At 60.1% G+C, this 21,029-nt stretch overlaps 4 protein-coding genes across 9 annotated transcripts; 3 read left to right on the top strand and 1 right to left on the bottom strand.

The window, feature by feature from the left end:
• Positions 1 to 53: 53 nt before the first annotated feature.
• tmem178a (transmembrane protein 178a) lies at positions 54 to 2,721 on the top strand. 2 transcript variants are annotated; one of them, XM_052083971.1, is made up of 4 exons: positions 65 to 737; positions 973 to 1,086; positions 1,343 to 1,480; positions 1,674 to 2,721. In XM_052083971.1, exons 1-4 carry the CDS (start codon positions 266 to 268, stop codon positions 1,913 to 1,915), a joined length of 966 nt encoding a protein of 321 aa, XP_051939931.1. In that variant the 5' UTR covers positions 65 to 265; the 3' UTR covers positions 1,916 to 2,721. The 2 variants fall into 2 exon arrangements, with proteins under 2 accessions (XP_051939932.1, XP_051939931.1); XM_052083972.1 differs by lacking the exon at positions 1,343 to 1,480 and having other exon boundaries at positions 54 to 737.
• Positions 2,722 to 3,274: 553 nt separating this feature from the next.
• LOC127613043 (son of sevenless homolog 1-like) lies at positions 3,275 to 12,868 on the top strand. Its single transcript, XM_052083922.1, has 24 exons — positions 3,275 to 4,008; positions 4,941 to 5,066; positions 5,150 to 5,281; positions 5,356 to 5,520; positions 5,597 to 5,797; positions 6,000 to 6,143; positions 6,266 to 6,376; positions 6,886 to 6,984; positions 7,056 to 7,183; positions 8,365 to 8,659; positions 8,734 to 9,100; positions 9,539 to 9,620; positions 9,697 to 9,813; positions 9,892 to 9,995; positions 10,085 to 10,307; positions 10,377 to 10,496; positions 10,582 to 10,744; positions 10,929 to 11,046; positions 11,132 to 11,304; positions 11,393 to 11,509; positions 11,574 to 11,835; positions 11,942 to 11,986; positions 12,098 to 12,219; positions 12,324 to 12,868. Exons 1-24 carry the CDS (start codon positions 3,922 to 3,924, stop codon positions 12,738 to 12,740), a joined length of 3,918 nt encoding a protein of 1,305 aa, XP_051939882.1. The 5' UTR covers positions 3,275 to 3,921; the 3' UTR covers positions 12,741 to 12,868.
• A 47-nt stretch (positions 12,869 to 12,915) lies between these two features.
• Positions 12,916 to 14,282, bottom strand: gemin6 (gem (nuclear organelle) associated protein 6). Its single transcript, XM_052083985.1, has 2 exons — positions 14,034 to 14,282; positions 12,916 to 13,392 (listed from the first exon to the last, which is right to left on the bottom strand). The coding sequence occupies exons 1-2, from the start codon at positions 14,168 to 14,170 to the stop codon at positions 12,990 to 12,992; spliced, it is 540 nt and encodes a 179-aa protein (XP_051939945.1). The 5' UTR covers positions 14,171 to 14,282; the 3' UTR covers positions 12,916 to 12,989.
• Positions 14,283 to 15,998: 1,716 nt separating this feature from the next.
• On the top strand, positions 15,999 to 21,007 carry alg13 (ALG13 UDP-N-acetylglucosaminyltransferase subunit). Of its 5 annotated transcripts, none has more exons than XM_052083929.1 (21): positions 16,000 to 16,291; positions 16,689 to 16,772; positions 16,860 to 16,910; positions 17,007 to 17,053; positions 17,127 to 17,281; positions 17,372 to 17,604; positions 17,703 to 17,820; positions 17,880 to 17,944; positions 18,043 to 18,143; positions 18,211 to 18,296; positions 18,368 to 18,665; positions 18,758 to 18,862; positions 18,980 to 19,269; positions 19,361 to 19,393; positions 19,454 to 19,506; positions 19,579 to 19,647; positions 19,720 to 19,846; positions 19,915 to 20,031; positions 20,110 to 20,150; positions 20,216 to 20,381; positions 20,456 to 21,007. In XM_052083929.1, exons 1-21 carry the CDS (start codon positions 16,010 to 16,012, stop codon positions 20,776 to 20,778), a joined length of 2,844 nt encoding a protein of 947 aa, XP_051939889.1. In that variant the 5' UTR covers positions 16,000 to 16,009; the 3' UTR covers positions 20,779 to 21,007. The 5 variants fall into 5 exon arrangements, with proteins under 5 accessions (XP_051939887.1, XP_051939886.1, XP_051939889.1 ...); XM_052083928.1 differs by having other exon boundaries at positions 18,755 to 18,862; XM_052083927.1 differs by having other exon boundaries at positions 15,999 to 16,291; positions 19,361 to 19,506.
• Positions 21,008 to 21,029: the final 22 nt, after the last annotated feature.

The raw sequence follows: 21,029 nt of genomic DNA, 5'->3' as shown, positions 1-21,029 counted from the left end.
GTGTGTGTGTTATGGGCAAATAAATATGGCCGTCCTAACATAAACAAAAACAAGAAGAAATGAAAAAAAAAATACCCCGAGTAGCGTTCTTACTTTGAAGGCGGCGCGACGGAAGTTCCGGTCGGTCGGGAAGCTCCCGCGCGCGCGAGCTTGACGCCGTCCGCCGCCGGTCGTGGGCGCTCGGCGCGCGCGCGCGCCCCCGACGGCGAACCGCAGCCCGCGCGCGCGCGCGCGCGTCAACCCGCGATGGCAGCAGGAGGACGCCATGGCGGCTGAAGACAAAGCGAGCCGCGAGGAGAGCGGCGCGGGCGGGCGTCGGGCGTCGGCGGCGCGAGCCTGGGGCGCCGCCAGCTTGGCCCTGAGCGCGCTCTCCCTGCTGCTGCTCGTCACGGCCATCGGCACCGAACACTGGTACGAGACGGACACGCGGCGCCACCGCGACAACTGCGAGCGGCAGGGCGCCGACTCGGGCGGCCAGCAGAACCGTGACATGCCCATCTACCACCTGCCGCTGCTGGACACGGGCGGTGGCGCGGCGGGCGGGGCGGTGGCGCGGCTCAAGCCCGTGCACGTGGGCAGCCGCGAGGACGAGCTGCTGGAGAACTGGCGCGCCATCCTGGGCATGGGCATCCTGGAGACCGAGTGCGGCCGCCCGCTCTTCTCCACGCACGCCGGCCTCTGGCGCAAGTGCTACGTGGCCGGCCTCGACCGGGACATCGACCGCCTGGTGGACAGGGGTGAGCCGCAGCAACGGCAGCCGCGGGGGTGGGCTGTTTGTTTGTGTGTGTGTGTGGGGGGGGGGGGTCCTGCCTTCTATTTTCCAACCGTGAAAATTGCTTCACGTTGCTTCGGGTGTGTGTGCGCGTCCGACTGTTGTTGTTCTTGTTGTCGTCGTTAGTGGGCGCTGCAACCGCGCGATCGATTCTGTGTCGCGCGCCCGCTGACGTCATCCTTGCGCGCGCGTGTGCGCAGGGATCGCGGATCGCTGCACGGCGGTCAAGTATCATTTTTCTCAACCGATCAGACTGAGGAACATCCCCCTCAACCTGACCAGAAGCATCCAGCAGGACGAGTGGCATCTGCTGCGTGAGTCGCACACACACACACACAAGTCAAAAGTCCAAAATGTTGTTTTGGCCCTTCTCGCCCGCCGGCGGCCATCTTGGCTTTCATCCGGCGACTGAAAATGACATCCGTAGTCGCCCGCCCGGGTCACCGGCAACGGTCACCGGGGGCAACTCGGATGTCATTTTCAGCCGGCAAAATGGCCACCCCTCCCGCGGCGACGCAAGAAAATGGCGTTTTGGACTCCACTCTGGCATTTTTTTTTTTTTGCCGTCAGACCTGCGTCGCATGACGGCGGGCTTCCTGGGCATGGCGGCCGCCGTCCTGCTGTGCGGCAGCATCGTGACGGCCGTGGGCTTCTTCTGGGAGGGCGGCCTCACGCGACACGTGGCCGGACTCCTCTTCTTCATGGCAGGTGCTCGCGCCGCCCCCCCCCCCAAGTTATATTACTTACATTTTTTTTAACATTATCAATTCTCAGTCAAAAAAAAAAGAAAAAAGTTGGAAGAGCCCCCCCCCCTGCATGTCCACCCCCCCACCCCACTCCTGACGCTCACCCGCCGACGCGCCGGTCTTGTCGGCTTGCGCTTTGTTTTTTTGGCCTCCAGGCGTCTTCTGCGCCATCTCTCTGTGCACCTACGCGGCCAGCGTGACCTACGACCTTTCCCGCAAACCGCCCTTCATCTACGGCCTCCCTGACGACGTGGACCACGGCTACGGCTGGTCGGTGGCTCTGGCGTGGGCCAGCCTGGCTCTCAGCGTGGCCTCGGGTTGCCTGGGCGCCGCCTTCCCGCTCCTGGGCCGCGCGGGACCCCCCCGCCACAAAGCCGCGCGCCCCACCGCCGTCTGAGACGCCGCCTCCCGCTCCCCCTCCCGCCGAACCCCCCCTCCCTCGCCGAGACCCCCGCCCGCCCGTCCGTCCACGCGCGCCAAAACGCTTTCGTTTCGACCGGCGCGGTTGCCACGGTTACCGACTTTTTTTTTTGCCGAGTCACGAATATCGCCGATCGTTCTCATCCGGCGAACTCCGAACGAGCATGGAAACGGCTTTTTTTTTTTTTTCAAATTGGGGCGTGAACGTCGGACACGGAAGGTTCACGCGGAGCCCATCGTCGGCTACTCGCTCGCATGCGATGCCGAATGCCATAGACGGGCGAAGAGAAAGCACACCCGAACGCGAGTTGACCTTTACCAAAGGTCAACTCGGCTTCATTGCGATCATCGTCCCGCTCGCCAACAGTCAGCGGGACCTTAGCGAGCGGATTTCAACCTCGCATCTGTTCATCGGCTGAGCCGTGATCAAATCCTAACGCATCAAGCTTAGCAAGAGCCCAAAAGAAGTCTCCGAAATCATCCCGAGGGGCAAAGATCCGGTCCAAGGTCCGGATTTCCAATCTTCTGGAAAACTCTGCGGGGAGAACGGCAAACGGTCCACCCGAGCTTTTGGGATCCCGCTTTCTTCCTCGGAGCGAAACAACTCACTCGTATCCCGAGGGGGGATGTTCTTATTCAGTTGACTCTTTTGTTGTTGTTGGTGTTGTTGTTTTTTTTGGGGGGGGTCTTTTCTGTTCATGCCAATGTTAAAAACGGCCGTTGTGGATATGTTGCACTGACTCGTCTGGTGAAACTCAAAAATAAATCAACCTTTCAACAGCGCGTGTGTGTGTGCGTGTGTGTTTTCCGCCACAATTTCTGAAAGAATCGGGAGCATTTTCAGCAACTATTTTCGTGATGTGGGTGAATCAAGTATTTTGATGAGACGAGACTCATTTGAGTGTGACGGTTTTAAAATTTGTCGCCCTGGGCTTATTTACATTTTTCGCACCTTATTTGGGTTGGTAGGGGTCTTTTTTTCTTTTTTTTTTTTGCATGAAAACATTTTTTTTTCAAGGCAAATATAATGAGTGGGAATTATTTGTGGGTTTTGGGGTGCAGAAACTCCCCCACGATTTCGCTGTTTCGGTTTTGGTCTGTTTTGGTCGTCGGGGGCATCATCCCGGGCTCTTTTTTTTTTCCAATGACTTTTTCCACTTCACCATAATGAAATCCAGATAAATAACACACACGAGAATAATGTCAATAAAATCTGAATTAACACACACAAACATACACACACGCTCGTGCGCGCGCGCGCACCAAAGAAACCCACTCGGACTCAACGTCGCGCGCCAGTGCGTCATGACGTTATTGCACAAGGGCGGACGTCGACGAGCGACGCGCAGTCACGATGACGCGCGCGCAGGCAAGCGACTCCCACTTCGCCGACGGCCGCTCGGACGGGATCCGCGGACCGAAATCGGACGAACGGACGCTGCGCGAGTGGTGCCGCGCCTCCCCGCCCCCGAGACCCCCCCTGCCCCCACTCCTGCTCTTCCTCCTCCTACTCCTCTCTCTCTTCCTACTCCTCCTCCACCTGAAGAACCGGCCGCCAACGCAGTCGCTCGTGTCGAACCCTCCCCGGTGCCGCCGAGTCACGTCACCGGGTACCGTCCGGCCAGCACCAAAGCAAGCAAGCGTTTGCCCGCCGCCCGCTAGGCGGCCGGCCGGCCGGCTCGCTCGCTCGCCCACTCCACTCGCGAAGCCGTCAAGCGGTTAGCATGGCGCGGCTAGCGGTCCGATCGCCCAATTAGCCGCCTAGCTGGCCGGCTAACGGCTAGCTAGCGGCGTCGCGCCTGGCGGGCGCGGAGGATGCTTTCGGCTGGATGTGCCGAGGCTCCTCGCTCCCCCGGAACCGCCGCTCGACGGCCGCCGTCCATGTAAAGCCACCCGAGCAGCCAAGCCCCGAAGCTCCCGCCCCACGACGCCCCCCACCAACCCACCCACCCCCCTCCGCCCCCCCTCAACAACACCGCCACTATGCAGGCGGCCCAGCAGCAGTACGACTTCTTCAGCGACGACAACGCCGCCAAATGGCGAGGCCTGCTGGTTCCGGCTCTGGACAAGGTAACTCCCGAGCGCGGGCCACTTCGAGTCGCATACCTCCCTTTCCGCGGTCCGGGTCCGTCGCTCCGTCGAGGCTCGTGGGGCGTCATGGCAGCCCGGTGACGTCACGGCCGCACCGGCACCGACCCGAAGGAGTTTCGCGGTGGTATGGCGCACCGGACTCGCGATCGCTCGCATCCATTCGGTGTCCGGAGTCGATCCCGGCCGACTCGGACCCGAGAGGCGGGCTGCGCCCCGGATCGGTCGCCGGCCACCGTCAGAGTGGTTGCTCGGTTTTTCACCCATCGGCGGCTGTTCTTTCGACCGCGACATTCATGGTTGAATCAACCTTCCGTTTGGGGGATCTCCGATGAGTGCGGAGGGACGGGCGGACCGGCGACGGAGTGGTCGCCGGTCGCCGCCGCACCAAACTACAAGTGCGTCTTGTCTTGTTCGCTATTCTGTGAAAAGTGACGCCGCTGGCGATCAGGGATGGCAATTGTGCGCGGATACGCGGAAATCCGCCGTTTTATTTCTTAAATGGATCATTTTTGTGACTGGTCTAAATCCGTTGAGAAAATTTTAGGGGGTTGGGGGGGTCAGGTACCTTATCGTCGAATTTTCACGATTCTCCCGATCAGTCTTTGCGATATTCTGATTGTAAACAGCCCCTGCGATTGGACGCGTATGATGTCTTACGCATTGCGATTGGTCGCCCCGTCCAGGCCACGCCCCTTTCCGCATTTTTCATCACTCGCCATTGTCATCCCTGGGCGATGGACGTGCGCCTTTTTGTGTGAACGGGATATCCCGGAGACACGACGACGACACCTACTTGGGGCGACCCCCCCCCCCCCCCCATGACGAATGAAAATAACTAACAAATGAATAATGGCAAGTCCCAAACGAACCTCACCAGGTTGTGTGTGTGTGTGTGTGTGTGTGTGTGTCAGGTGCTGAAGCAAGTGCACCCTAACCTGGTGTCCCAGCAGGAGGCGCTGCAATACATCGAAGAGCTGATCCTGCTGCTGCTCAGCATGCTGTGTCAGGCTCAGCCTCGCAGCGTGCAGGACGTGGAGGTGAGGCGCGCACGCACGCATGAGCGGCGGGGGGGGTCGCGCGGAATCACGTGGCGTCACGTGGCACGTGTCCGTCCGACCAGGAGCGGGTCCAGAAGACTTTCCCCCACCCCATCGACAAGTGGGCCATCGCCGACGCCCAGGCCGCCATCGAGAAGAGGAAGCGCAGGAACCCGCTGGCGCTGCCCGTCGACAAGATCCACCCGCTGCTGAAGGTAAGCCGCCCACCCCCCCGGCGGGCCGCAGGGAGGCAAACGCCGCCCTCCCACGCCGCCTCGTGGGCCGCCAGGAGGTGCTGGGCTACAAGGTGGACCACCAGGTGTCGCTCTACATGGCGGCCGTGTTGGAGTACATCTCGGCCGACATCCTCAAGCTGGCGGGGAACTACGTGCGCAACATCCGCCACTACGAGATCTCGCGGCAGGACATCGCCGTGGCCATGTGCGCCGACAAGGTAGCGCCCGGCCGGCCCAAGAAATCCGCCTCGGGAAGGTGCGTTCACGTGGGCGAATGTGCGCGCGTGTCTCCAGGTGCTGATGGACATGTTCCACCAGGACGAGGACGACGTGCCGCCGACGGACGAGGAGCCGTCGGCCGACGAGGAGCGCACTTACCACGAGCTGGTGCGCGGCTTCATGGCCGACGGCCGCCACTTCCTGCGCCAGCTGGAGCTCCTCATCAAGGTCTTCCGAGAGCCCTTCAGCGCCAACGCCATGCTCTTCTCGCAGCACGTACGTACGCACGCCCCCTGGGGGGGAAAAAAAATCCATTGCATGTAATCCTAACAAGCGGTCGCCAGAGGGCGCTGCTTTTCCAGCTCGGCACCTGTGAAGGCAAACTGTGACTTTGGAAGCAATTTAGTGGATTGTTCAATCGGCGGAGCATCTTGGCCCCCACCCCCCCACCCTGAGCCTTCCACCTCTCTCCCGGCAGGACGTGGAGGGCATCTTCAGCCGCGTGGCGGACGTCCACGAGGCCACGGCCAAGATGCTGGGCCTGCTGGAGGACGCCGTGGAGATGACGGATGACGGCAGCCCCCACCCGCTGGTGGGCAGCTGCTTCGAGGACCTGGCCGAGGTCCCCCCCACCCCCCGCCGCCGCCGCCGCCGCACTTGCTTCTCGCGCTTCTCTCCCACCGATGCGGTTTTCCCGGCTGGACCCCCATCCCACGCGGTTTCCTCTCCTCCCTGCCCGCGCAGGAGCTGGCCTTTGACCCCTACGAGACGTACGCTCAGGACGTGCTCCGCTCCGGCTTCCAGCAGCACTTCCTCAGCCAGGTCACCAAACCCGGCGCGGCCTTCCACCTGCAGGTGAGCGCCCCGCCCGCCGACCTCCGACCCGACCCCCGTCCGCCGGCTCGCGGGGATGGACCGTTAATCCCGAGCCCACGCTTGCGCGCTCGCAACGAGGGATGGCAATTTTTATTTCTTAAATCGATCATTTTTGTGAATCGTCGAAATCCGTTGAGAAAATTTTAGGGGGGGGGGGTCAGGTACTTTACAGTTGAGTTTTCACAAGCGCTCCCGATCAGTCTTTCCATCTTCTGTAAACAGCCCTGCGATTGGACACGTATGATGTCATACTCGTTGCGATTGGTCGGCCGGTCCAGGCCACGCCCCTTTTTTTCATTACTAGCCGTCGGCATCCCCGCTTTACCGAGCGCTAGCGGGCAGGAGTCGCCGCTCTTTGCGCCGATAGCTGTGTAGAAAAATGTCCATTTCCCGCCCGCCGGATCGAGCTGCGCCCTCCCAGCCGCGGTCGAGCGTCAGGGCCGAAAGGGTGACACCCCCCCCCCCCCCCCCTCGCTGTGTCCCCGCAGTCCATCTGCGAAGGCTTCAAGGAGGCGGTGCAGTACGTCTTGCCTCGACTGCTGCTCACGCCCGTCTACTACTGCCTGCACCTCTTTGACATCATCAAGGTAAGCCGCCGCCGCCGCCAGCGCCGGCGCCAAACTCCTCCCGATGGCCATTTTGCGCCGCGTCGTCGCAGCAACTGGAGGAGAAGAGCCAGGACGAGGAGGACAAGGAGTGCCTGAAGCAGGCCATCACGGCTCTGCTCAACCTTCAGAGCAGCGTGGAGAGGATTTGCTCCCGCGGCCTGGCCAAGCGCAGACTCAGGTCCGTACGGAAAGTTCCACCGCGGGGCTCCGCCCATCCTCCGGCTTCCCCGGACCCAAATAGATCGGCCCCTGGGGGGAGGGAGGGGGGGTGTGACGAGCGCCGGCGGGCAGGGCGGTACCGCTCATTGTTCTGTGTAGCGGGAGGGGGGGGGGGCGGAGGGGGAAGGACAACAACAAAAAGCGGACAGACGGAGAGCAAACGGGGGCTCGGAGCCGAGCGGACGCGGCGGAGACGAGCCGGATGATTGACGGGTGGCTACAAAGACGTAAGTGCGCCGAGCGCCGCTCGTCCCGTCACGCGGCTACGCTCATACCTCGGGGGTTTATGCGCTAAAGCGATTAGCCGAGGATCAGCGCTCTCCGGCTTCTGGGCTCCCGCCTCGCCTAGACCGCCGCCGATCCCCCGTCGGAGCTCTGCGGCCTGGCGCCGATCGCCTCCCTCGCGTTGGTCACGCGATGAATTCTCCTGGTACTTTCCAAGCCGATTCGGAATCGAAGCTGGAATCGGGAGCCGCGATCAAGGTTTTCCATTCTTCAGCCCCGCAGTAGGAGTCGGATCGATAGTCCGATCGGCTACCGACTCGGGTCTCGGATAAGGGGTCGGGATCGTGATCGGTACGACCATCGGCTCCAGAATGAGGACGAGCTACGGTAACCGGCGTTCGGATCGGCGTGAGAATCCAGGTCCCGGGTGAGGACTCGATTTCAGCATCAGGACTAGAATCGGGGTGCAGATCTAGGTTCGGGACTAGAAGCGGGATCCTCGCTACGGGTACAGATCTGCTCCAGGACTGTAAGCGATAACTCGGATCGGTACTTGAGCCGGCAACGGGGGGCCAGTTGAGTTTCAGGTTGAAGATGGGGGGCGGGGGCACGCCGTAGGTTCACGGTCAGTACCAGGTTCAGGATCACGCGCGGTGAAAAATCCGAACGATGAAACTGGACGATGGTCCGGTGGCTCGGGGCCGGAATTAGGATCCGTTGTGGAATCGGGTCTGGGGGTTCAAACCGGAGCGGGCTCGGTGTCGGCGGCGGCGGGTTTCCGAGAGAAGACTCGCTTTGAGGGATTGGGATCGGCGCCGGAGTCCGCGCTCGGGCCGACGTGGCGATTTTCCCGAAAGTCCGGGGCGGCGGTCCGGCCGGCGGTCTCACGCCCCGCCCCGCCGTTGCCCCTCGCAGTGGGTCGGCGTGCCGCCTGTCCGGCCGGCAGATGAAGGGCAAACACTCGGCGGTCAAGAAGATGAACGAGATCCAGAAGAACATCGACGGCTGGGAGGGCAAAGACATCGGCCAGTGCTGCAACCACTTCATCATGGAGGGAACCCTGACCCGAGTGGGCGCCAAGCACGAGCGCCGCATCTTCCTCTTCGACGGCCTCATGATCTGCTGCAAGTCCAACCACGGGCCGCCGCGCCTGCCCGGCGCCGGCTCGGCCGCCGAGTACCGCCTCAAGGAGAAGTTCTTCATGCGCAAGGTGACAAACGCCTCCGAGAATCGCCGCCGGCCGGCAGAGGCGGCAGCCGGAGTCAACGTCCCGCGTTTGGCCAGGTCCGGATCAACGACAAGGACGACAAGGAGGGCGAGTACCGGCACGCCTTCGAGATCATCCCGAAGGACGGCAACGGCGCGGTGTTTGCCGCCAAGTCGGCCGAGGAGAAGAACGGCTGGATGGCGGCGCTGGTCTCGCTGCAGTACCGCAGCACGCTGGAGAGGATGCTGGACGCCGCCGTGCTGCGGGAGGACGAGGACGAGCGCCTGCGCCTGCCGCCGCCCCGCCTCTACCGCTTCGCCCGGCCCGACTCCGAGGAGAACGTGGTCTTCGAGGACGGCGTCCAGTCCAAGTCGGGCATCCCCGCCGTCAAGGCCGGCACCGTCCTCAAGCTCATCGAGAGGCTCACTTTCCACATGTATGCCGGTGAGTAGTGTCGGGGGGGGGGGCGGACTAGTGACGACTAGGGATCATCGGAAACTATCTCTGGCCCTCCGAGTTTGGGGAAGGGAAGCGGGAGGAGTCGTCGTCGTCTCGGAATTTAGTTGATGCGGGGGCGGGGGGGGGGGGGGGGTCATCTCGGTTTCAAAATGAATCGCCGTGACACATCTTTTCTTGGGATTCAGAAGTACAGTCAAACATTGGTTTTCGTACTTGATCCGTTTGTCGAAAACCGAATAGTTTGAAAACCAAAACCAGGTTTCCCATCAGAATCCATGTAAAAAATTGTAATCCGTTCCAAGTCAAGAAAAGAACTTTTTTTTGTTACAATTTCACTCATAAACTGTACAAATGTAATATGGGAGGGCAGAGCGCGCCCCGGCAGTCGGCACCCTTCTTCCTCTGCCGTCCTTCCTCCCGCAGATCCCAATTTTGTCCGAACATTTCTGACGACCTACAGATCTTTCTGCAAACCGCAGGAGCTGCTGGACCTGCTCATGGAGAGGTAAACAAACCCGCTTACACATACCATCGGGGGATGATGATGACCCCCCCACCCCCTACTCCCTGTACATGTTCAGGTTCGACATTCCCGAGCCCAGGCCCGACGACGCCGATCACCCGGACGGAGGAGAGCAGCCCCTCGGCGCGGAACTCAAGCGCTTCCGCAAAGAATTTGTGCAGCCCGTGCAGCTCCGGTATGGCCGGTGGAGGATGGGGGGGGGGGGGGGGGGGGGCAGCACGCATGTCAACCATCGCTCCGTGTCCTCCGGCAGGGTTCTCAACGTGTGCCGCCACTGGGTGGAGCACCACTTTTATGACTTTGAGAGGGACGAGGCTCTGCTGGGGCGGCTGGAGGACTTCATCGCGTCGGTCAGAGGTGCGGCGGTGGCGGCGGCGGCGGACGCCTCGTCGACGCCTCGCCGGCCCGGAAAAACAAAAAGCGTCTCCTTGGCTTTGCGGTTGCAGGCAAGGCCATGAGGAAGTGGGTGGAGTCCATCACCAAGATCATCCGGCGCAAGAAACAGGCGGCGGTCAGCGGGCCCAGCCACAGCATCACCTTCCAGAACTCTCCGCCGGCCGTGGAGTGGCACATCTGCAAGCCGGGACACCCGGAGCAATTTGACCTCATGACCCTGCACCCCATCGAGGTCGCCCGCCAGCTCACCCTGCTGGAATCGGACCTGTACAGGTGACGACGGCGCTCGGCCGGGGACGCCCGAACTCTGTTGACCGCCCCCCCCCCCTACTGGCCGCGCAGGGCGGTGCGGCCGTCGGAGCTGGTGGGCAGCGTCTGGACCAAAGAGGACAAAGAGATCCACTCTCCCAACCTGCTGCGGATGATCCGGCACACCACCAACTTGACCCTCTGGTTTGAGAAGTGAGACGGCCGCTGCCGCCGTCGCCCCCCCCCAACCCCCCCCCGGGCCCATTTCTCCATGATCTCCCCCGTGGCTGTGGCGCAGGTGCATCGTGGAGACGGAGAACCTGGAGGAGCGAGTGGCGGTGGTGTCGCGGATCATCGAGATCCTTCAGGTCTTCCAGGAGCTCAACAACTTCAACGGAGTCCTGGCGGTGGTCAGCGCCATGGACTCCTCGCCCGTCTACAGGCTGGACCACACTTTTGAGGTTCTCTACCCCCCCCGACCCCCCCGCGTGCGCCTAAGCCGCAAAGTTTGTTGCCGCTCGCGTGCGTCCTACTCCGTCATGTCATCTGATTTGCTGGCATTTTGGAACATCGGAAATGAGTGTGTGTCCCCCCCCCCCCCCCCCAAAAAATATAGATATTTTGTTGTTGTTTTTTTTCCTTCAGCAAATTCCGAGTCGCCAGAGGAAGATTCTCGAAGAAGCTCACAAGCTGAGCGAAGACCACTACAAGAAATATTTAGCCAAACTGCGCTCCATCAACCCCCCCTGCATCCCCTTCTTTGGTACGAGCCAATTTGCGGATGTCCCCTTTGCGCCCTTTTCACCATTAATCATCATTAATCAATGATCTTGATTATTATCGCTCAGGCATCTACCTGACCAACATCCTGAAGACGGAGGAGGGCAATCCGGACTTCCTGCTGCGCCGCGGCAAAGCCTTGATCAACTTCAGCAAGCGCAGGAAAGTGGCGGAGATCACGGGCGAGATCCAGCAGTACCAGAACCAGCCGTACTGCCTGCGGGTGGAGAGCGACATCAGGGTGGGCCCCCTCGGCCGGCGACGCTTCCCCCCCCGTTTGGGGCGGCGGCGGCGGCTGAGCGGCGGTGCCGTGCGCGTGCGTCTTGCAGAAGTTCTTTGAGAGCCTCAACCCGACGGGGGAGCTGTGCGAGAACGACTTTGGCGATCGGCTGTTCAACGGGTCCCTGCTCATCGAGCCTCGCGGCGCCCGCACGCTGCCGCGATTTGTGAGTAGACGGGCGGGGGCTTAAGAGCGCGTGCGTGCGTGCGTCTTGACATTGCCACCTTTAGGCCAAGAGGTACACGTGTCCCCTGAAGTCTCCGGGCATTCGTCCCACGTCGGCGCGTCCCGGCGCCGCCTGCCACCCGACGCCGCTGCAGAACGAGCCGCGCAAGATCAGCTACAGCCGGATACCCGACGGCGAGGCCGACGCCGGCCCCGACGCCGCCGTCTCCGCCCCCGACTCGCCCTGCACGCCGCTGACTCCGCCCCCCGCCTCCGCCGACGGCGTCTTCGATTCGCCGCGGGCGCCCGACAGCCCCGCCCACTCCGGTAAGCGCCACCACTGAGCGTCGATGCGCTTAGCCTAGCTTAGCGCGGACGCCCGCTCGTCCTGACGCGCCTTTTTTTTTTTTTTTTTGTCCCGCCCCTCCCTCAGCCGGCGACGCCGTCTTCGGCCCGATCTGGCCGCCTCGCAGCCCACGTCAGTATGCCCCCCCCCATTCCCCGACCGCCGCTCCCGTTAGCGAGACGCCGGAAACCGTCATCCTCACCTTCGGCGCTGAAGTTGCGGCGTCCCGTTTTGCCCTTTCAGGGTCGTCCTCGGCGTCGTCCGCGATCTCCTTCGGCCGCCTCCCCGACGACGCCCCCCCGCCGCCGCCCGTGCCCCCTCGCAGAAGGCCCGGGTCCGCGCCGGCGGAGTCGTCCCCGTCCAAGGTTCCGCTCCTCCGCCTCTTGCTTGCGATTGTCGCGAGGGTGACCAAGCCGTGTCACGGTTCTGACCCCGCCCATCGTCGGGACCCTTTTTCGCTTGTGCTCAGATGTCGCCCGAGCCGGACAGCCCGCCGGCCGTGCCCCCTCGCCGGCCCACCCGCGAGCTCCTCCCCCTCCGCTACCCGTCGTCGTCGTCGTCGTCCCCTCCCGACGGCCCCCCCGCGCCGCCGCCCCGGGAGCCGCTCGGCTCGCCCCTCCGCCTGCTGCCGCCCCCCCGGGGCCGCCGCGAGCCGCCGGCCCAGGCCTTCTTTCCCGCCACGTCCTGCCAGGGCCCCGCCCCCGCCTCGCCTTCCTCCGTCAGCCCCTCCCCGGTCTCCGGGAGGACGCCCCTCCCCTCCCCGCCGCTGCCGCCGGACGGCCCCCCGGTGCCTCCTCGCCGCGGCGTGCCGAAGCTGCCGCCCAAGACCTATAAGAGGGACTCTCTGAGCCACGCCCCCCTGCTGGACACGCCCCCTGCACTGTGAGGCGGGGGGCGTGGCCCGGGATTGTCAAGCTTCAGGTACCAGAACCAAAGAGGTACTCTCGCTTAACGTTAAGGTTCTTGTTTGGACTTCTTTGTCACAAGGGAATAAAAGTTGTCTCGACGCCACAATTGCGATTTTATTATCAAAGGGGGTGGGGGGGCACATTCAAAAGTCTTCACAAAAAAAAAAATCTAATTAGCATTTTCTCACGCCAAACGCGAGACAGAACTATCAAGAATTGTTTTTCAGTCAATCACCGACGGCAGCCTCAAGTTTTGACACGAAGGGGGGGGGGGGCGTTTCCATCGGTGGCTGGCCTTCCAGAAGCTTCCGCACTCGCTCCAGCACCACGGCGTTGGCGCCGCTGCAGTCGTCGGGACCGTACGGCGGTGCCAGGGTGAGCGCGCCGGCCACCCGCAGCCGGTCGCCGCGCTCCTCCACGGGGACCCGATTGCTCTCCAGCCAGCGGCGTACGGCGGCCCGCCGGAGCGGGTCCGCCCCGGCGGGCGGCGGCGGCGGGAACAGCTCAGGCAGACGTCGGGCCGCCGCGGCGTCGGCCTCCCGTTGTACCTCCACCCGCCGCACCGCGTGACCCATCACCACCTGGACGACGGCGGGCCCGTCCGCCTCGCCGAAGCTGACCAGGACCAGGCTGGGAGGGGGGGGGGCGCAAAAGTCACAGGCTTATCCGAAAGCTCAGCGTAAAAGACATTTTTTACTGGCGTATATTCAAACGCCCCGCTAGCAGAACGCCAAAGGTCCCGGCTAGCATGGACGGTCCCGATGTGACGAGCCCCCCCCTCCTAAGCAGAGCCTTCTTCCGGTCGGGTCTACGATATCTGCCTCCTGCTGCTCAAGGTAGGTACCGCGCGTCGAACTGTATGCTGACAATCTTTTCAATTGTTCACTTCACGGTCATTCGAGCAAAAAAAACTGCGTAGCAAATATTCAGCGGCACCCAAGAAGTCGCCCTCCGCCTCGACAAGGTCGCCGAACCCTCTTTCTGTTCGGGGACAGTTCAAAAACTGTTTTCGTCATGCAACAAAGTTTCACGCGGCCTTCCCTCCCTCCCTCCGCAGCACCGCGAACAAGTGCCAAAGCGTGTCTGCCTCAAAATTCGGAGATTTACAATTTGGAATTCGGGTGTTCCGAACCCGTGCATGCATATCATTAAAAAGTCGCCGGGCCTTTTGGGGGAGAGTTTGCGGTGTGTGTGTGTGTGTGTGTGTGTGTGTGTGTGTGTGTGTGTGTGTGTGTGTGTGTGTGTGTGTGTGTGTGTGTGTGATGGCGTGCCTGGCGGATACCGGGTCGACGGTGAGCAGCCACCCGGCCAACACTTTCGCCTCCTTCCCCACCGTCACTCGGAGCTCTTTGTCGACGTACGTCGTCCACTGCAGCGGACCTAAGTGGAGCCAAGCGCGCTCCATCATGTCATCGAAGCTCCAATGGCAAAATCGCCGAAACGAGCGAGCCGCCGTTTGTGACGCTTCCGGGTTCAACAACTGTGAACGCTTCAAAGTTCCGCTCTCCAAAAAAAAAAAAAAAACGGGACCTACTTCACCAAACAACGTTGAATGTTCATCAATTAGTTTTAAACACTACACGAACCAAATAACCATCATTTATCTATGCTAAAACACTTTGGGAAGAGGGTATTTTGCGGCAAGGGGCGCGGGCCCCTGTCGTCACATCCGCTTATGCCGCGTCGTTTTTCGAGGGCTTTTTAAAAAATGTACATTTTCAATTCAAAACAAAAGGAACAAAAAACATACAACTTTGTAAAAGGTTTTCCGCTTATGCCACGTAGTTTTTCGGCGGCTTTTTAAAAATGTATGATCAAGCAGGAGGAAGTGTGTTGTTGACACGGCGGGATCCCTTGAACCGTTCTCCACTTCCCCAGGTCCTCCGCGTGTTCGTTTGATTCGGGCTGAGTTGATGTGCGAAAATCAGAGGCTGGAAATGTTTGCAAAGTTCTTGCAAGATGTTTTACTGAACGTTCAGGGCACAAGTGTGAAACAAGACGAATCGATTCGGGCTCCTGTGAGTCTCAGATTTCACCAGGAAGCCCCGAGCAACTACAATCACGCGTACATATAGGCATAGTATGTTAATTATGTTAATTAGGGGCGGGCCTCCCCATTATGTAAAAATCTGAAACAAAGAAAAGTCAATGCAGTTCGATCTTGGCATTTTGACAAGTGAATATGTTCAATAGAGAAAAAGTTCAATAAAAAAAAAAAAATACAGGAAGCGAGCATGACACACGATTCACTGAGCGGTACCAGAATACGGTTGTAGTATTTTGTTTTTCGAAGTAGTTTTTGTAGAATTTTGAGTATCCGATAGCAGGATGGGGAAAAACAAGGGGGTTTTGGGTCCACAAGAGCTAACCCACACTCATCAAATGTACAAGAAACTGCATCATAACGCAAATGACAACGTGAAAAGGATGACATTGTGAGGACCACGCTGACAGATAAGATACAAAAACCTTTATTTGTCTCACAATGGCGAAATTTGCAATTTACGGCATCAACATTTGGAGGGAAGAAAGTAGAAAACATCAAGTATTTGCATGCAGAAAATACATTGAAAAAAAATCAACTGTCTACAGTACAGAATGCAATATAAAATACAAGATCCAAGCATATAGGAGGCATATGTAGATAAGATAAGATAAGATATCCTTTATTTGTCCCACACTGGGGAAATTTACAACCTCCATCAGCATAAGCATAAGGAGGCTGTAAATTTCCCCAGTGTGGGACAAATAAAGGAGATCTTAATATGCAACTTCTGGATTTCATTTCAATATTATTCACATTGATTTGAAAAACGATTCGCGTGTGGGAGGGTTGTCTTCGGCACGCCCGCGATCCTCGTTAGGATGAAGCGGTTCACAAAAAAACGAATGAATGCATTGCGATATTGGAAATGTACCTTCTTGAATTCCATCCCAAAAAATATTGGTGGAAAGTAACGGCTTCTGCCAAGTGCCCTTTGAGAACACATTTGCCGGCAGACTTGATAAATAAGAATAAAAATTTCTCTCTCTCTCTCTCTCTCTGTGGGGACGGATTTATCTTTGTGATCTAAATTGGAGCAATATAATAAATATATTACTAAAATATAAGGAGCAAAAAAAAAGTTTAAAAATACATTTCATTTCGTTTCATGATTTTTACTTGCCGACTCGGAGAATAAAAAAGAAAATAAATACCGGCAGAAACAGATGAGTTTAAACCAAAAAAAAATGGCAAAGAGATTTGATGTCTATTTTGGTTTGCTCGTCAAGTAGTTTGAGTGAGTTAGTTTTCTTTGGTCGCGTCGAGCAGCCGCCCCGCCGCAGGTGTTGGAGCCGCGGCTCGTTAGCGCAAATCAAGTTGAGGCGGGCGGCATTTGGCGCGCTTGGTCGACGGCGACTTGGCGGGATGCAAAAAGGCCTCAAGAAGTATTTCGTCAACATGGACGACTACCTGGCCAGCCTCGGCCTCTACCGCAAGATGGTCGCCAGGGACGCGTCGAGCCTCTTCCGGGCCGTCTCCGAGCAGGTCAGGCGAGACGAGGCGAGCCCTCGACCGAAGGACGAAGGCTCCGGGCCTAGCCTGGAGCTTAGCAGGCTAAAGCTAAAGTCACCCCCGCTAGCCGCTTGCCTGTTGCCTTTTTTATTTTTTATTTTTTACTTGAAAGTGAGCTGTGTGCCGTTCTTTGTGTCGACGCAATGTTTGTGGTTTTGTTTTTCATAGTTTGTGTCTTACTTTTGTCCGGGTTGTGTGTTTTTTCTTTTTTTTTTTTAATCGTGGTGAAATGGCTGCGCACGCATGCGCACTCTCATTTTTGTCTTCGCGTGTCTTATAAAATGGCGTGTGTGGTTGTCGTTTATTAGCAATATCGGGTGTCGCAATGATGAGTTGTTCAATGTGTCTTTGTATTTTTGTATGCGTGTAGTTGTACTACTCTCAGAACTACCACCACACCATTCGTCAGGCGTGTGCCGATTTCATGCGGGCCAACGCGTGCGTCTTCGAGCCGGTGAGTTTTTTTTTTTGTCATGACGGCGGCCGGCCGCGATATGACATCACGCGTGTGATGCAATAATCGCCTGTTTTTCTTTTCAAGTTTGTGGAAGGCTCATTTGACAAGTATCTGGAGCGCCTGGAGGACCCCAAGGTGCGTGCGCACAAATGGGCACGAGCACGACGAACGAGCACGAGCTCAATTGCGCCAGCGGAAATACTCATGGACGTGTGTGTGTGTGTGTTGCAGGAGACGGTGGGTCAGGTGGAGATCAAGGCTCTGTCTCAGCTTTACAGGTGAGCCTCGTCAATTTTCAGCCAATCAGAGCGCAGTACTTGGGACACGTGAAAACGCCGTGCGCGCCCGCAGGCGCCGCTTCCTGATCTATCGTTATCCCGGGAAAGCCGCCACCCTCATCTCGGAGGACGACTTTGTGGACAAGGTCACGCTGTCCTGCTCCATCAACGGTCACTATGACATCGTGTACCCCAGGAGCTACCCCGCCTCCGCCGGCCTCTGCCAGGGTGAGTTCAAAGGTCAACTTGAAGGGCAGCGCAATCACCCGGCGCGCATGTTGAAATGACGCCCGGCTGCGTGTGTGTGTGCGGGCGTAGCCATCGTGTACGAGCTGCTCTATACGAAGGTGTTCGCTTGTGAGGAGGCGGAGCTCTCTCAGGCCGTGGAGGCGTTCAGGGTGGGAGGTCGTCGCTATAGAAACAGCCTGTCGGCGTGCAGCGACGTCGACTTTGGCTACGACGTCGCCGAGGACAGGGGCGCCTTTCCTCACGCTAGGGAGGAGGCGGAGCCTGGAGAGGAGAAGCTTCGAGTGTGGAGCGATGACGTCAAGGTGAGACCCGGAGAGGCCTTTGACCCCGTCGACACTTGCAATCTGTTCGGCCCCCGTCAAAAATTGATCTCCGCCGACCCCCTTCCCGTGTTTTTAAGCCGGGTTCCGAAGCTCCGCCCCCCGGCAGGCTGTCTCTACCGTACAAGGTGCTGAAGTCGCTGGACGGCGACGTTTACCGAAATGTCGAGTTTGACGTCTGGCAGGACACCTGCAAAGGTAGGCCGCCAAAATTTGGCGTACCCCCCCCCCCCCCCCTCATGCATTCCTGTCATCAGAGATGCAGAAGACGGACTATATGGTGTTTGCCGGACGACAGTACTTCCTGGGGGACAAATGTCAGGTGAGCGCGCCGGTCATGCATGTCTATTGTGTGTGTGTGTGTGTGTTTTTATTTTTTTTGGGGGGGGGGGGGGGCTTGCACATGTGTGTGTCTTTCAGGTGCGTCTGGAGCCCAAAGGCAAGTATTTCAACGCCTTCATCCAGGAAGTGGGAACGCACTCAGCCGCTGTCACCGTCTTCATTGAAGAACTGGGAGAGAAGTAGGGGGGGTGGGGGGGCTCGCACGCCGCCGGTGACTTGCAACCACTTCCCCTTGTCCACCGTCAGACATTTGGTTCCCGTTGCCGATGTGAAAGCCGTCAATCCGGTTCCGGCCTGGAACGCGTCGGCTCCGCCCCGCAAAGGGGACCTGGGTACGTCTCCTCCCACCGCCGCCCGAGTCGCCCCCCCGCCCCCCACAAAACCCCCCTTTGCCCCCTTCCAGACGGCGATGCGCGAGGTCACCAGCGCCATCAGCGTCATCGTTACTTTAGGAAGTCACGAGGTGGCGTCGCTGCTGTCGTCAAGGGGGCGGAGTTGGCGGTGTCGGTCCCGCCCTCCTCCTACGGCGGCCCGCCCCCCGCGCCGCTCCCGCCGCGCTTCCACCCCCGGCCGGCCCCGCCCCCCGCCGGAGCTGTGCCTTATGACCCCTTCGCTCCCCCGCACCACCACCACCACCAGCAGCAGCAGCAACATGGCCACGCCCTCACCGCCGCCAGACCGGCCAGATACGGCGCCACCAGGTGGATGCGGATGTGGCCGCGGCGCAGCGCGCTCCTCATCGCCCGGCCGTACTCACCGACGCACGCGTCTTTTTTGGATTTTGCGTCAGAAGCTCCAGCAGCCGTTTGGTGAACCGCCACCTGATTGGTCCCCAGCTGACTTATTACCCTCCCACCAGGCGTTACTACGACGACGACGGCTACGCTTTCAGGTCCCGGTAAGAAGACGACGGCTCTCGGGCCGTTCGCTCTCCGCGCGCCGGCCGCCAGTTGGCGTCGAGTCGCGACGGCCGGCGCGACCGTTCAAGGCGCCGTCCTTCCCGTTTGGCGTCCAGTCGCAGTCGGCGCCACCTGTCGGCGGCGCTCGCCAAAGGCTGCGCCTACTTCAACGAGGACGACGCGGCCGACCCGTCGGCGGAGATGGACGGCGCCGTGGCGTACTACCACCTGGACGACGCCAAGCGCGAGGTTTTCGCCGCGGCGCCTCCCGCGGCGAGCGCGGCGGCCCCGCCCCCTCCGTCCGTCTCCTATCGGGTCCAGGGCGACTCGGGCGGGCCCGTCCCGCTCGCCCCCGTGTGTTCGTCCGAAGAAGAGCAGGACGACGCCAACGCCGTCGGCGACCGGGGTGAGCCGGAGTGGGCGTGGCTTAGAATCGGGCGGGGGCTGTAAACGAGCGGAATCGGCGTGATGATTTGTAACGTCGTGCTGCGTGTCAGACTTCACGGAGGACTTCATGTCGGCCCGTCGGGGTAAGTGGGCGCCGCGCGGCGGTCCCGTCGGCCGCGCTGACGGGCGAGTTGACCTTTCAGACGTCGGCTACCGGACACCGAGCGTCTACGCCGCCGAGAGGCCCGCCGCGCAGGTAACGTGCGCACTGACCGCTCGCGCCGCTGCAAGCCATGATGATGATGATGATGTTGTCATCATGTGACAGGAGCAGGAGGAAGGGGGCGTGGCCGAGTCACCTCCCCGAGTTGAGATGACCTTCAGCTACACACAGCAAGTACGCAAGCACACACACACACACACACACACGTGCGCATGCATAACAAAAGTGTGTGTGTGTGTGTGTTAGGCGGTGAAGCCAATCCCAGTGATTTCTTCCTCGCCGACGTCCTCCTCTTCCTCCTCACCCTTGTCTTCATCGCGCGTACCCGCCGCCGCTCATACGCCGGCGGCGGCGCACGCCCAACCCCGGTCGGGTGCGTAGGAGCGCGCGCGACGAAAGCCACGCGCACATGCGCTCAGGTTTTTTTTCTTTTGCTTTTAGTTGCTATGGCGATCCCAGCCACCCCCTGGTTGGTGAATGAATTGGGGGAGGGTCTGTGCTCAGTGGTGGCCCCGCCTCCTTACTCCTACGACCCCAGCGGCGGCGACCTACCCAGAGGTGGGCCGAGACGTCGCCCGCGACTGCTTCGTACGATTACAATTCGAACTAATTGCGCCTTTGTGACGCTTCTTGCAGACTGTCGGGTGCTGCAGTACTACTTCAATCTTGGAGTGCAGGTTGTGTGTGTGTGTGTGCGTGCGTGTGTGTGTCGGCGCACTGACATGGCGACCAATCTCCTCAGTGGTACCATCAGAGTTGCTGGCAGCAGCAGCAGACGGTGGCGCCATACGCCCCCACGTACACCCCCGACGCCGCCTACACCTACCAGCACTGCCCCCCCTACCTCGGCCAGGATGCCCCCCCGCACTGCGAAAGCGTGGAGGCTCAAGCGGACGCGCACGGCGGCGGTGAGTCGCCATTTTTCCCTCGCTCGGGGCCACGCAAAGTCCACGTCTTACAGATGCCGGTGTTGTTGTCGTAGGCCCCGCCCATCCACCGGAAGGCTCCTCCCTGGGCGCGCCCCCGGGCGCCTCGTTGTACCCGGAGCAGATGGCCCTCCCCTCCGTGCTGCACCTGCCGTACGAAGCTCCGCCCCCGACCGCCTACCTGTCATCCGCCCCGCTCCCTCCTCTGGGTCACTCCGCCCATCATCACCCTTACCACACCCACCACCACGCCTGCGCGCCGGCCTCGGCGCACTGGGGAGGACACGCCTCGCGGGTCTACTGCCCCGCCCCCAATGCCGCCCACGTGGTGGGTTTAGTGGCGGCTCCGCCCGCGCACTTTATCCCACCTAGCGCCTGATGCGCGCACGCGCTAATAACGCGCGTTTGGTTTTTCCGCTTTGGCTCGGTTGTCGCGGTCACCGGCGGCTTTTGAGTTTGTCGTCAGCCGGTCAGAGGGTGGGGGTCGTCAGAAAGTGGCCCTTTGGTGGAGGGATGTTTTTGTGACTGCAACGCGGTGTCGGGTTTTGTTTGTTTGTTTGGTTGGTTGGTTGGTTGCGGGGTCAATAAAGTTTTGTCACAAGCAGAAACCTTTTCATGCGTTTTGCTTTC

Source organism: Hippocampus zosterae, chromosome 13, assembly GCF_025434085.1.
Source record: "Hippocampus zosterae strain Florida chromosome 13, ASM2543408v3, whole genome shotgun sequence".
Classification (NCBI taxonomy): domain Eukaryota; kingdom Metazoa; phylum Chordata; class Actinopteri; order Syngnathiformes; family Syngnathidae; genus Hippocampus; species Hippocampus zosterae.
The sequence above is the reverse complement of the archived record's forward strand: the minus strand, read 5'-3'. Positions and strand labels throughout refer to the sequence as shown.